Below are 14827 nucleotides of genomic sequence, written 5' to 3'. Positions count from 1 at the left end.
CTTGGTGAGCAGGACTCACCTCACCTTCACTGGCGGAGCAAGGGTCTGACCTTAAAAATTTTCTCGAAGAAACCTTGACCTCGATCCACCAAATCCATGGCCCTCCACCGCCCTCGTGTGATGGTGAGGGTCATATCGGGATGCGCTCCTTGCTCGCTGAACCTCTGGCCACAACCACGTTGCTTGCCGGCAAAGTTCGGGATTCCCTCTTCCACGCTCTCACCATCTTTTTTGCCATTGTCCAAGCTCACACGATCTTTGTCCCTGAAACTCCATCCACACGTGGCAGCCCGGTTTTCTCGCTGATACCAGGTGTTGTTCTAGTCTATGCATATACTTCAACCTCGTAGGGCGAAGATCACAAGCTCCAGCACCTAGCCAGGCACGAACTGCTCGAAGGACGGGCCGGTCCCGTGCTTTCTCCCCACTGCAAGGAAGAGCTAGGCCCCGGATGTCCGGGTCCAGGTGGGTATCAAAACCGTCAAGGCTCCACTGACACCTCGGCCCGAGCATCACTGAAGCCGTGTCAACAACAAAGCATTTTGTTGCCGAGCAGCACATCGCTGTTCTTGGAAAACAATATATTGGATCAGAACTTGATGTCTTTTCTCCCAAATGGGAATCTCATTCTGTTCTGGATCTCTCTGTAGAAGGATTGCCCCTGAAACCGTTGACCTAGACATTCCGGCTTTAAAGCCTAAGTCCCCGACTCCATGCTCCAGATTGAGAACGGCTGCTTTGAAGACAGTGAACTCAAGCTCGGGTTGATGAGTATACAAATTTTTCCGGGGCTAATGACAAACTTTGACATATGTCCGGTTTCCTCGGCTGACAGTAGTTTTATCTTCGTCGCCGCATGTATATAACACTCAGGTTAGTTGGACCATGTAGAAGCATCATTCCGAGGTTTATATTGCCGCAAAAAGATCAAATGCCCTAGGAAGATGGCCACAGGAGCTTTATTAGAGGCATTCCTCGGTGAGGATGGACCACCTCCCGACTTGTAACCCTCTGAAATAAAGAGTTCCGTCATACCAAATGGTCACAGTCCACATCTTGGTCTGCATCTTTCATTTGCAGTTGACTAAAACGTAGACTAAACGAAGCATCTGCTTCTTTTTTACTGCTCAAAAAGTAGGTACGAAGTCGTTGTGAGGCTCTGCGGCCCACAGCGACACATGTGGAAGGTTACATCCGTCATAGTGTGGTTCTCTCAGCGGGTTTTGTACTCTCGGTGCGTCTTCAGATCCAGATCTCGGAGATAGGTTCGCCGAAGAGATCACGGGACCGTTTTCAGCACGTTTGAGCTTCTTGCATTGCCGAAGTTTGCCATACGCTTCGAATAAACATTTCAAACGTTCTGGTTCTATCCACTCATCATTCTGACGATTCTCATCATTAAGATCTTATACACTCACTATGCAAAGCGCTCCAATTGACATCTTGTACGGTAGGGCTACACAAATCTGCCATCTCAAACATTCGATCTGCGACAGTAACACAGACAGCATTCGGTATCAGTTTAGGGGTTCTATCTCTGGTAGCACAGCAACCCTTCCCACTCGACATGTGCCATCTTCGGTACCTTACTCAGCATCACGATGCCATAAGTAGTAGTCCTGTAGGATATGCAGCTGCTATCTATGCATACATGTTACAGGCCATAAACAAAGATATAAACGGCGTGACCAGAGCGCCACTATGCACATGGCACATAGCCCTACTTTTGTGAGGCTTTGTTCACTCGAATCAGAGCGGTGTCAGGTGGCAGGGTGCAGTGCCAGCAACAGCGAAGGCTCTCTGGCTGCTTTGATATGTGGAAATGTTTGTGATGCTGATTTTAAAGCAAAAGGATTCTAGCCAGAAAAGGGAACTCGAGGAATTGTCGGTGTACACTCCATTTCACATATTCCCCGAGTGGTAACTGTGAAACCCACCAGAGGTTTGAGGGCTTTTGCTCAGTCACACCACAATGATACTGCATGTCTGTTTTCGCTATCCTGTTGCATCGCAATCACCGTATTCAGCTCCCCTTTCTGAGACTACTTTTCCAGTCAAACCTCTATCACAGAATCCAAAAATTGATTTCTTGAACTTATAGCTTGCTCCCTGCGCATGCACCAACACAGGGGTCATCCCATCATCCCCCACCATTATCTCTGCGCTGAGTGGAAAAAGATCAGCCCATTCCCCTGTCACATGCCAATGGGGTTCGAGTCGGTCAAGGTTAAACTGAAAGCGAGGAAAATGATTCGCTGGAGTTGCCATAAGAGAAATGAGAACTGGGCTCAGATCTTCTGCGGAAAGGCATGACACCTGGTTAGGTGCGAACAAATTTCCAGGAATCTTCACGGGAAATGTGGTGTCGGCAAGAAAGTCACTTGCTACTGAGCGGCAAGAGAGATGGGGAGAAACATGGAGCGGGCCGGTGATTATCGGGTAGTGGATCTAATAATAAGGTCAAGAGACAAGAGGTTAGGTGGGATGCGTAAGAAGAAACAGCTTTGACATCACGTCTTTTGGGGTACCTGGGGGTTTAGTTGGAGGTTTAAAGTTATGGCTTCTCGCTGTTGGCCTTGAGGATAACAACTTTAAGTGTTCAGTAGCTCGTCAACAGTCCTTGTATCGTTAGTTGCTTGCGTTGATCGCTCATAACATTAAACCTGTGCAACCAAGACTAAGCACCAGGTAGCCTGTTGTCCAGCCCTGGCCAAGATGGCCGTGGACATCTTTGGATACGGCTTTTCAACTAGGGAGGCTGTTTATTTCGCGTTAGGCTTGCTTCTTTTGGCCTTTGTCGTCCACAGGGTCCAGCGATGGTTGCCCCTCCGTCATGTTCCTGGTCCAGCAGTTTGCGGATGGACTAATTTCTGGATCATAAAACGGTTTATGAATCGCACATTAGTTCAAGACATTCATCAACTCTCTGAAAAGTATGGTGAGTGATCAACATGAGCAACGCCCGGACCAAACCGTGAAAATAAGCCACATCCCACTGACACAAGCCAGGCCCCGTCATCAGGGTTGCCCCGACGCAGGTTGTAGTCATGGACTCGGATGCTCTCTACCGGATCTCAGGAGCCCGCACTGAGTATCGCAAATCAGAGTGGTACAAGATCCATAGGATTTTGCGCGAGGATGATCACGTGTCAAATATTCGAGATCCCGAGCTCCGTAAGGACAGGCTAAAGCGTGTCATGCCTGCGGTAGGCTTGCCCAGAGAACTTGTAATTTCTTCTTGGACTTTGAGAGACAGAGGTCTGACACTTTCTCGTTTCGATAGTACACCGGCCGTGATACGGAAGATCTCGAGAAGGGCTTCGACCGGGCTATCTCATCTTTTATTAGATTGATTGACCGTAAGTATGCCTGCAATCCAGGCGACTGTGTGCCAATGGATTTTGGCGAGAAAGCGCACTTCTATACGCTCGATGCGATCGGAGAGATCGCGTACAGTGAGCCATTTGGTATTCTTGAAAAGGACTCGGACATCGACAACATTATTGTTACGCTGAAGTCTGGACTCCCAGTGATTGTGGCTCTGGGATACAACATGAACATCTGGGGCTTGCTCCAGAAGTGGCCGATCTACCTGCTTCAGCCTCATGAAGGACAGGAGGTTGGGCTGGGTGCTATGATTAAGTGAAACTCCATTGATAACTATCCTTTCAAAAAAGTTGAACTCAGGGCTGACGCTGTTGCAAAGGAGTGTTGACAAAGTGATCACCAAACGTTTGAGCCTGGACGACAAGTCCAAAAGGGACATACTTCAGTCTTTCATCGACCACGGTCTCCCACTGTCAGCCCTCCGCCAAGAAGTTGGTCTTCAGTTGTATGCTTGTCCCTCCAACCAACCTCTTTATACCACCCGGCTTAGCGTCGGCGTTGGTCACTGCTCCCACGACGCCGGCTCAAATTGATTACATCATAACTAGCTCAACTACCGCAACCTAGCCTGGCCGGCTCCGATACCGTCGCGTCCTTCTTACGTACTACCTTCTTGCAACTGCTCACCAACCCGACGGCTTACCACGCCCTCCAGGTCGAGTTGGACGCCTTCTACTCCTCTTCCCCCTCGGAGAGTGACATCAGCTCCGAAAACATTATCTCCGACGCGCAAGCGCGTACACTGCCCTATCTCCAGGCTGTGGTCCGTGAAGGCTTGCGTCTTTTCCCTCCAGCCACGTCCTGCCCGTTCCCCAAGGTTGTCCCCCACTCAACCATATCTGCGACCTTCTCGTTGTCTTCGCCTACCATCACCAAACAAGGTGATGTGATCCAGGGCGTTTATCTCCCTCCCGGCACAGAGATCGACACGGCACTTGGTGTTTACGGCATCTGCAGAGACAAGCAGTTCTGGGGCGCAGATGCAGACTGCTTCCGGCCGGAGAGATGGCTGCAGGCAGAGAAGGAGGTAAAGGTAGTAGCAGGAGATGCAGCAGAAGATACACGGTTCGCGCAGATGCTTCGTAAGGTGGAGCTCGTGTTCGGCAGTGTACAGTACGTGTGTGCCGGACGGTCGTTGGCATACGTGGAGATGCGCAAAGTTATTGCTGAGGTGAGTCTTTTATTGCTCACAGTAGTTAATTTGAAGTCTTTAGTTCTTTTCTTTCTAGAAGGTTGTTGAAGTTGAGCGGGTCGATGTTCCGCGGCGGGGGCTCATGACAAAATGACGTGGATCTAGACCCTATGTTGCATGCGCTACAAACGGCGCGGGCCGGGAGTTGGCCCCGTTGAGATCCGGCAAAATCCTGAAACGAAGCTAACTGGGGTGCAGCTTATGAGACGATACAACTGGTCGCTTGTGGACCCGCTCAAACCGCCGATCATTGTTAACAATGGTGTGTGGGAGACACGAGACTTCTGGGTCCGCGCTGAAAAGAGGTAGTGAAGGTGTCAACCAAGCGAGCAGGAGGATCGGAGGACTCGTGAAAAACATTGCAGGTTGCAGACACGACGTGTGAGATTGAAAAGGTTGCAGTCTGTTGCAGCCTGTCAAAGACTTGTTGGGGCCGGCATGTATGACACTGAACGGAAGCGTGGCCTGTCATAGTATAATTCAGCCTCATCATCACGTTACTCTCTGGCTACGACGTCAGCGGTTTTTCCCGGCCTCGGCTCGGCAGAGCCTTGATCAGTCAGCCTTGCACTTGGCCACCGCCCCAACGATCTCTGGAGTCCACACACACCTCTGGCTTCATAGCCCGGTCAAGTGAGCGCTTTCACTATGCTCCACAATAGTAGTTCCACTGCTCATGTTGCAAACATCTGTCGGTTGGGTGGAAGGCCGATCTGGAGCCTTCGAAGAGGAGCCAGGAAGAACACAGTGATCCAGACGGCACCTCCGAGGAGAAACTTAGTCGGTGACAGCTTGCTTTGCAGCCAAAGAATAAGGTTGAGAATCTTCAAGGCCAAGATACCGGTTTTGACGATTAAGTCCATCAAGTGAGGGGTATGTTGGACTGTTCAAACCTCCATCTTGAGTCATGGTGGACTCTTGTTCATGCTGGTTGGGCATTTTGATAACTGATTACGATGGCGATATCCCAAGAATCCTCAATAATTGAAGCTCATGTTAGTATTGCTCTTCAAGGCTTAGTATTGTATCGCTGTGTCAGAGACCTGGTGTTTTGTTTTATTGATCACATTAACAGCAGGATAGCTTGAACAGGATGATGCGGGAAAGCAAAAACGAAGTGACCTAGTTCAGTGTATCCCTCCGGGCGCTTGCCTTGATCCTGATAAGAGCATCGGCAAACACTTCCATATTGGTGGCCATCTCATCCTGCGGTCAAAATTTGCAGCCGACTGGAGGTATGATTCTTCAAGAACGTTGAGAGAAGCCAAAAAAAAAAAGAAGTGCCGCGGCGAAGGGAAGCGACTTGCGGAGCCTGTATGTCTTCTCGGCTCCATCAAGGCCGGCTATCCGTGAACGTGGGCAGACCATCGGGGGGTCGAGCCTTGCAGGGCAAAAGGCCGACGATTTGCGGACTCCAGCTACCAATCAGGCGTTGTTTTGGTTGATCTCTCCACCCCCCCACGGCGGGATGGTAGCCGTTGCAACGCCATCCTTGTATCTATGAACCTCTTGACCGTGGCAAGACAAAGACCAGGGGGAAAGCAGAAGAGAAGATAAGCAAACATCTACGTAATCTACATCGTTTACACGGTGACGAACTGCACCTTGAGAGGCATCCAGAAACAGTAAGATACTGATGAGTTGGTCAAGGAAAACTCACCAAATTTTGACTTGACAGAAGCTGAACAAGATCTCTGGCCTTTACTGAGGACACTCGAGTCTTTAAACAGCCACACTGAATGTGACGTCTTTGGCTCATTCGGTCCACCGACGAGTGAGACCTGCTTGATGTGAAAATTCACAGGGATCCGTTTCACTTTCAGCCGCAGGTGATGGCCAAGCCTGAGCTGAAGAGAGCTGCAGGAGTTTGTCCTGCCACGACCACCATCTCAAGGGAACAACTCACGCCCTAAGCCCAGGAGGGGAAAACTGCCAGGCATGGTGTTGGTGATCACTTCCTGGAAAGGCAACCGTACTGCAGTATCGTCCAGTCCCGAGCTTCTGTCATTTTTTGGTTTGTTTTTTTTTTCTTGATTTGTCCGGGGTGCGACAGCCAGGCAAAACATGCGCTACAATGGTTCATGCAGGCACCTTACTATTCCAACCTGTCGGAGCCGGCTACGCCCGACCTCATTGAATCTCCGGTGGCCCCAGACCTCCGGACGATCGGCCCATCCGCCCGCTTGTCCTCCATTGAGTCCTCGGCCTTTTTGAGGCTGCGAAGACCTCTAGCTTCAAGCCTCCACTAGTTCTATTTTGAATCATAGCTCTCCTTAACTCGTAAGAGGAGCGCTGGACTTTATGTCCTAGATGTTTCCAACCCAGACATCCTATTCTTTCCTTCTTGATGTTTGATGCCGACCTTAGCTCACTCGTTTGATATCGCAAACTTCGGTGGCCTCTGGCCTTCTTTCTGAAATATCACTGACGCTCTGCTGTCAGAGGACAGCGATGATTCCTGGGACTTGTCGCTGAACGTCCTGATTGTTTGAATAGTCACACACTCATTTCATGGCAAAATGACGGCGACAGACTCTAGTCCCCGTCTCGGAGGAATGCTCTCCAAACGTCTCTTGGGAGAGCTCCTGGGAGCCGTCACGGATCCGGTGTGCAACCTTCTCACCGGCCAAAAGAATGGTTGCGCTGGAACCTTTGGCTCGACATCTCCCTCTCCAATCCCAACACCTCAAACCCAGCCCCCGGCGTCTACTCCTGATCCCCAGCCTGCCCCTACACCGACACCGCAACAGCCCACGACTCCTCAGCAGTCTGCAACTCCAAACCCGCCGGCCCCTCAGCCACCGGCCAATAACGGTGGGGGCTCGAACTCGGGCGGCGGCTCAAGTTCAGGAGGTTCTTCCAATTCATATTCGCCGAACTCTGGATCATCTGGCTCCAGGCCCTCGAACTCTGACTCCGGTTCTTCCAACTCCAGCTCGGGCTCCAGCTCAGGATCGAACTCAGGCTCAAAACCGAGCACAAGTTCTGGCTCAGGCTCAAGCACACCCGCACCTTCTCCTTCCAGTTCTAACTCTGGGAAACCAGGGATTAACTCCGGAAGCTCCAGCTCTGGAGGGGACTCTAGCTCTGGAGGAAACTCCAGCTCTGGATTCAATATTGGCAACAGCAGCAATAATAGCAGCAACAGCGGCAACACCAACGCCGGCAACAGCAGCGGTAATGAAGGGAACACCAGCGGACAATCCGACCAAAATCAAGGAGTGTCATCCGGCAGGAGCAAGTCCAACTCGTCTAGTGGTAGCAACAGTGGCTCTGAAAGCAAGAGCCAAAACCAGCAAGAATCTGCCGGAAACACTAGCTCGTTTGGTTCATCGCGGGGACCCAATGGTGGTGGTAGCTCATCGTCTGGTTCGGGGTCTGGCTCCAATCAGTCCAAATGGTCGACTCAGTCGGAGGATGACACAAAAGCGGTCGCCCAAACTTGGGGAGGCTCCAGTCCGGAAAACTCTGGTTCTGGTGGCAGCACTGGGTATGATAAGAATGGAGAATTCACTTGGGTTTGGGATGATGCCGATGAGTGGGAAGACAGAGTTAATGGAGGGCGTGGCTCGAATGGCGGCACGGTCGGTGAATTTCCCGGAAATAGAGGTACTGGAAACAGCGGCGGCCCTCGCACCAGTGCTTTGCCAGACAGCTCGAATGGCAATAATATGGCTGGAGTTATTGGTGGATGCATTAGTACGTGGTCCCCTTTTGACACTCACTTAGCATCTAGATACTAACGTACCCCCAGCTGTGTTCGTCGTTTTGATCCTGATCATTTTCTTCATCCTGTATCGCTTTCGCGACCACCCGAGCATGCAGCGGATGAGGCACAGGCTTTCCACTCTCAACCCATTCAATCTCTGGCCATACTCCCGCTTTGACAGGCATCAATCCTGGCGCTCTTCCATGGGCGGCAGCTTGTTGTTCACAGACGGCAGCCATGGTGATGCCATTCTCGAAAAGAGCGCCTACGCGGCTCCTGCCGAAAGAACAACGAACGCGATTCTAAACGAAAAGAGGGGCAGCCTCACTCCAACCTGCGGGACGATTCTGCCACCACCTGTTACGCAGAGCAACCGAGGCATGTCACGCCTGTCACGTCGCTTCTCACGTCCACGTCCCATCTCCGTCGCTTCAGACCCCTTCGCGGATCATCTCAGCCCTGAGCTGCCGCAAGTTACTGCGGTGTCCCCGCTCTCAGCCAATTTCCCGACAGTCATGGTGACAGCGACAGAGTCGGGCATGAAGGTGCCTACCCCGCCGCCATCCGCTCGCCGGCCTCCTCCCCCTCCTCCGCAAGACCAGCAGCAGCAACAGCAGTATTATCCGTACGACTACCAATGTCTGGACAACCGACGCCGCCGGTCGAGGCCTAACAGCCAGGATAGCAACGTCAGCAGCTTGAGCGAGACTAGCCTAGCCAGCAGCGGTGTGTTCTCGCCGTCCATGCTGTCGTACGTGTCGGAGAAGTTTCCGCAGCCGCCCTCGACTTCGGGTACGTGGGGACCGGGCTCAGGAGCCGACTCTATGGGCTCAATGTCACCTCCTCGCACCCCAACAAAGTTTGGTTCCCTTTCGCTTTCGCCACCGGTACCGGCCCTTGGATATCCAAACACGACGACTCAACTGCGGGTCCCTCCGCCTAGGCCTGCACCGCCGCCGGCTGAGTTAGTCAGGATGATAAATCGCGATTGATCTGATGATTCTGGATGATGCCGGGATGAGCCAAGGAGGAATGGCTTGAGTTGGGTGGTAGCAGTGGTCCTGTTGGCTGGTTTGCTGGGAGTTATGGTCGGTCTGAAACAGTGTTCGCTCCTTTGCCTATCGTCTCGTTCCTTGTTCTTCGGTTCGTGTCTTTCTTGGTACCATGGAGGCAATATCCAGGTTTCCATCACGTCGGGTCCTTCTGGGCATCAGCTTCGGGGTTACTGACGCGTCATGCCAGGATGCTGCAGCCTTTGGTTCCGTTTCTGAATATTTGCGACATGTTGTCGCGTCCTTTTATCTTTCGCTCCTGTCGTTCGCTTCAACTCGTCATCCTACTCATCGGTGGGGCAGATTGCCAGAAAAAAAGGAGAATAACATAGCACGAGTCCTCGTCCTACTTGCCGGGCTCGATACCGTAGTTTATAATAGCTAGTAGCTAGTCTAAACCCTTAGCTTGTGTGTAAATGCATCAGTGGCAGAAGTTGTTGTGGTGAAAAATGCCGCTGGGTTGAGATGTTGGAAAGGGGAGAGCTGGGGGCGAGCTGAGAAGCTGAGCCGAAGGAACATGATCCATGGTCAGCAGGGAAACTTCGGTAATGCTGTTGTTTGTTAGCCTGTGTGTTTATGTAATATTACTCTTTTTGTGTAATTACTGGTATCGTACTCCTGAAATCCTCCCAACGCAGCGAGATTGAGATGGAACTTGGTGTTGAGCGTCGGGTCGTTCAGTTAACCACTTCTGATTGGTTTATCCCAACTTCGCCTCCTATGATTGGCTGGATCCGGGAATCAGCGAAAGAAGGAAAGGTTGAAACCCCTCGCTTGCTCAAGCTTGCTAACAACTGCTGGGGGAGTTGTAGGGTTGACTTGGTCACGCACGCTCGGAGAGCAGGAATATGCCATACAATAAGACAGCCACTAGTAACAGCAATCTTGGTGGTAGTCCACGGAGAGTGCAGTCGTCAAAGTCCCGAATCATGCGTCCAACCATCGCCATCCCCCCCATTGCGGATGTAAGAAAACCATAATCAGGATGCTCATGACTATCGCGTCTGGATCCTGACTCCAAAACCTGAATAGTACGCGTCGCCTATATGGGCAAATTATCTTCAGTGCTACTTTAAATCTTAATTGTTAAGCTACACGAAACGCCAGCTCCAACATGCTTGTCACGCTGTCTAGATGTCGTAGATGTTTGGCTATAGGCTCGCCAGGTAATACGCCGCGAGCTGCTTCCAACAAAGCTTTCCGTAACCATTTTGCACAATGGTGAGCGCTATGGTTTACCAGCATAAATCCATAACATTCGATGAAAACTCCAAAAAAGTTTCCAAGAATGAGCCATGATATTGTCCACGTCCGTTGAGCGGCCGTACTGTCCCCACGGTGAAACTTGCTCAAAATGCCAACGATTACCATACAGATAACAGGCATCTAGATACATGGGATAATCCCCGTTCCTCTCGCGCCGTATGTCATCTACTCATGGAGCTCCCGTATCAGCTGGTAACGCGATGGTTTCTCCGTGAAGATTTTGACATGTGCTTCGGGGCAGTAATTGCATGTCAGAATTGAAGCGACAACGTGGTCATTCATACCATCTAATAACTTCATCTCCCCATCTTTCGAAAGATCCAGCTCCTTCAATGGCAAGTATCGGTCCAAACTATGCACCATAGCTAGATAAGAACCAGAACCAGAGAAATGAGTTTCGCAGTGGCTAGACCGCGAAGGTATCAAACATACCCTAGGCACATGTTCCAAAGCCAGCATTTGTAAAAACGATGTTCTCCGATTACTTTCCATTCAGAAAGCTGCGTTTCAGTTAAAGCACTGCCTTCCTTTTCATCAGTGTCTTCTGTGGCACTAACTGGAACGAGACTGCCAATTACACCATCGAAAATTTTTGGTTCATTGTTGTTGGATGTAAAGGATAATGGTGGATGTGGATGGGAGTATTTACTTGGGCGTTGCCCTGCAGAACACGCGGCCCTGAGGGAATCTGTCAAGCACAATGGGTGCCGCAGAATAACAACGCTCTACCTTCTAAACTACACACTCGTGAAGGTGGATGAGCATGGCTCTTATATAAGGTCAAGTGTGCCCCTGACCTCAGTGGAGCGCGGGTTGACCGAGGTAGGTCAACGGTGACCACGGTGTGGTCACTTGCGGCTAACAATTGTCTTTATGTCGAAGTTCAGCTTCGGTCATTGCATCCGAGCGTACGAGATTATAAGTCGGATAGGTTGGCGTGAGAGCCTCCGCCAAACGATTGAGGATGGACATGAGGAGGTATGGTGTTACAGCTAGGCCGAACGCAGCGTATCCGTATCTCGAAATCTGATCTCCATAAGCTCGATACAGGGTATAACTTGTGGCGATAGCTTGCAAGACTCCAAGAACAGCTTTTGGAAAGTTATATATCGATGATATACCGTGTCGCTGCCACTCTTCCGTCAACCGAGGACTCCTGGTGATGCAACGGTTCCAAGCCAACTTAGCGTGAGCAGGGACTTCAGTGAGTGTGTGTTCGTCCTTCTTGTAGTGATATGAGCCATGGAACATGTATGAGGATGTTTTTATATTACAATGCACTGAACTTGAGTGCGGGGAATTATTTGACTGGAGAGCCCCAATGATTTCGCTATTGCATAAGTCATGTGGATCTTTAAGATGACGCCGGACAATGGCGCATTTGACTGTTCTCCTTCTAGTTATGATTAACTGGGTGGTTATTTGCCTTTAAGCTATAATAACTATTGCCATTGCTCTTAGGCTAACTGATTTGAGACCTACCCAGAACAACCGGGTTGAAACTCAACCTAGAGCTCTTTTTTGAATCGATGGCCTCATTATGTTGCTGAGTCAAGTGAAAAGAGTGTTGCAGCGTATCCCAAATCATTGGCCGCCATAGCCACCCCCGGCTAAGGGTATAAAGGGCTCCGGCACGTGCCGCCTTCCTAGATCATCTTTACAGTCCTGTGCAAACCGTGCATGACAGACTATCCCGTCAATTCCACGGAGAAAGCCCACGGAAGAAAGAAAAGTGCAGCAACGGCGGCAATGATGTAGCTGCCAGCGGACGCCCCAGGAACGGCTCTGATGGTAAAACAGTGGGCCACATGATTGACAAGAAAGAACTTCAAGACTGACCAGCCCGCGGATGGCTCGCAAACGAGATAGAATTCTCCGTTGCTCGTTCCATTTGTGGTGAGAGTGGTGTTGAGTGTGGTGCTGAGCGGTGTCCATGTTGAGAGCAGCATGATAGAGCAGTGGAGATGTACCAGGCCGAAAAATCGAAGAGATGTGGGTGAGAGCTAAAATAAGAAGAAAAGGATTGAGACGAAGCCTTTTGAAGCAGGACGCTATCTGAACCGCACTGCCTGGTCTGAGTCTAGAGTCGATCAGCCCATGCCATATTCCTGCAAGACTGCTGCATCGCCTCTCTTCTCTGTCCCTTAACTGGTTATTGAAATCCGATCAATACTGATCTTGCATCTAAGAGTTGCTATTTATGCCAATTAAGGTTGTTGAGGTCAGTTGGTAACTTTACCCTCATACGATACAAAGCGCAAAGCTGGGGGATGGCCACAAGCCATGAGAAAGCACTTGTTTTCATTCTCTGCCAACAAATTCTTGAGATATCTTGAAGCGCTAGGAAAACCAAAAGAAAAGGAGTAACTAGAGTACTACAAACATAAGCGTTTCCTCTAATGACTAGCAACATTCAGCCAATATACCTGCAGTTGTTGAATTCAACTATCATCTTTGCCACCATTACCATCCCCCCAATTACTTCGGTAAGTACACCGAAGAGAAAGCCTGGAATCGCCGCGTTGACACGAGATACAGCTTTCCATGCCGAGATCAGGTGTTTGTGAATGATAGAAACTACGACATTAAGTCCTCGTGTCCGAATGACACGGAATACCAAGCTCGATAGTCCTTGATCTTTCAACTGAGCCGACTCAGCCATAAGACCTTGAGCAACACGATCATTTCCCTCATGTTCAGGCAAAGATAGCCCTTGATCACGGGCTACGGAGCCTCTCTTCATCTATATCTGGCATTTTGAGAAACGCCAGCATTGTAACGACCCTTGATACCCCAACCTCGACAAGGAATATATTTCCAACAAAGAACCATGACATCGTCCACCTCCGTTAGGTAACCATGCTCTCTCTTGCGCTGAACTTGGTTAAGACTCCTCTAACGGTGAGGCAGATAACGAGCATAATGAGAGTATCAAACGCAATAGTTCCACAAGGCGCATATAAAACCGAGCTGGTGCGCCACTGAGTACGTTTGAAGGTTCAGCATCTCGCTTATATTTGTCTGCTACCGGAATATAAGTCATAGAGCACTAAAAAGTCTCAGTTTCGTTGGATCGAGACTATCCTAAACTCGAGAGTGTAGCTTGAAGCTGTAGCGATGAGTGTCGGCTAGTCGGGGAAATGATGCCGCTGATGCGTTCTCAGAAGCACTTGATCCAGATGGGCGCTCTATTAATCAAAACGATGCAGAATCATGGGCAGAGCTAACCTTCCACGCCCTCCCATCCAAACTAAACGACCATCTGTCCACTTTTCAACTTGGTGAGCAAACTTTCGCCGCTCATCCTTACTGGTAGATAAGAGAACAGTGGCGTCTATATCGCGTACGGGATCAAGCTTAGAAAGCGATGCTGAAGAATCATTGTCGAAGGCGTTTGCAAACTTCCGGTCCGAGGGAAGGTTAGAGACATGTTATAGTAGGTGGTCTTGGGGGCCCCTAGTTTCAGAATGGAACTTTTTGCCTACGCATCAGTGTCTTCCAGTTGTTATAGAACTTAAATGTATACTCCAAGACTTGGTTGGCCACTTTGATGACATCAACGATACCAGCAAGGTCAACTATATGACGATGCCAGTGATGCCTGGGTGAGAGCATAAAGTGTAGCAAAGCAGTGTTTATAAGGGTTGGATAGCAAAAGAGTACTTACAAGGGAAAAAAATGATGGAAGAAGAGAGCCAACGCTGTGAAGGGCCTGAGTGAGAAGTGTCCTGAATCAGGTAGCAAGAATGTAATTGCAGAAACAAAGATAACCAGATAGTGCGAAACGTCCCTGCAGGTTTGTTAACCAAAGAGTTTTCAGCTTTATGGTTCTTGCTATTGACCTCAACCAACCGATGATGCCTTTGTGGTGGCGCAATGATGGCAAACAGGCCGATAGGATATGCAGAATACATTATCAAGGAAAAGAATGTAGAAGGGCTTGATTGTGACGTAGACAGCGGGAATACTGCCCCGATGGTACTGCTGAAAGGTGGTGCTTCGTGAGGGAGTCTATGGCAGTGGAGTGGAATAGGTGATGCGATGCAGTTCTTCACTTGGGCGATGTCAATAGCTAGCTTGGATTTTTTTTTCAATACGTGGTAGTTCATAGCTTCCAGTTTTTAAGGAAGCTAAAGGCATTCTTTTTTTAGTTGCTATTGTGTAAGAAGCATGACCTGGTAAATCCACTTGGTTGCTGTTCAATCTGGCAGATGAGCATTT

The 14827-nt window shown here is 49.9% G+C and overlaps 2 protein-coding genes across 2 annotated transcripts; both read left to right on the top strand.

Annotated features, from left to right (window-relative positions):
- Positions 1-2715: 2715 nt before the first annotated feature.
- On the top strand, positions 2716-4888 carry CTHT_0019410 (uncharacterized protein; the record flags this gene model as incomplete). The annotated part of the gene is made up of 7 exons (XM_006692364.1): positions 2716-2842; positions 2906-2938; positions 3010-3206; positions 3284-3642; positions 3707-3832; positions 3955-4558; positions 4778-4888. The coding sequence occupies 7 exons, from the start codon at positions 2716-2718 to the stop codon at positions 4886-4888; spliced, it is 1557 nt and encodes a 518-aa protein (XP_006692427.1).
- A 2210-nt stretch (positions 4889-7098) lies between these two features.
- On the top strand, positions 7099-9231 carry CTHT_0019400 (uncharacterized protein; the record flags this gene model as incomplete). Its single annotated transcript, XM_006692363.1, has 3 exons — positions 7099-8278; positions 8334-9080; positions 9149-9231. 3 exons carry the CDS (start codon positions 7099-7101, stop codon positions 9229-9231), a joined length of 2010 nt encoding a protein of 669 aa, XP_006692426.1.
- Positions 9232-14827: the final 5596 nt, after the last annotated feature.

The sequence above is a fragment of the Thermochaetoides thermophila genome (genome assembly GCF_000221225.1).
Source record: "Thermochaetoides thermophila DSM 1495 unplaced genomic scaffold scf7180000011815, whole genome shotgun sequence".
Lineage (NCBI taxonomy): Eukaryota > Fungi > Ascomycota > Sordariomycetes > Sordariales > Chaetomiaceae > Thermochaetoides > Thermochaetoides thermophila.
The sequence above is the reverse complement of the archived record's forward strand: the minus strand, read 5'-3'. Positions and strand labels throughout refer to the sequence as shown.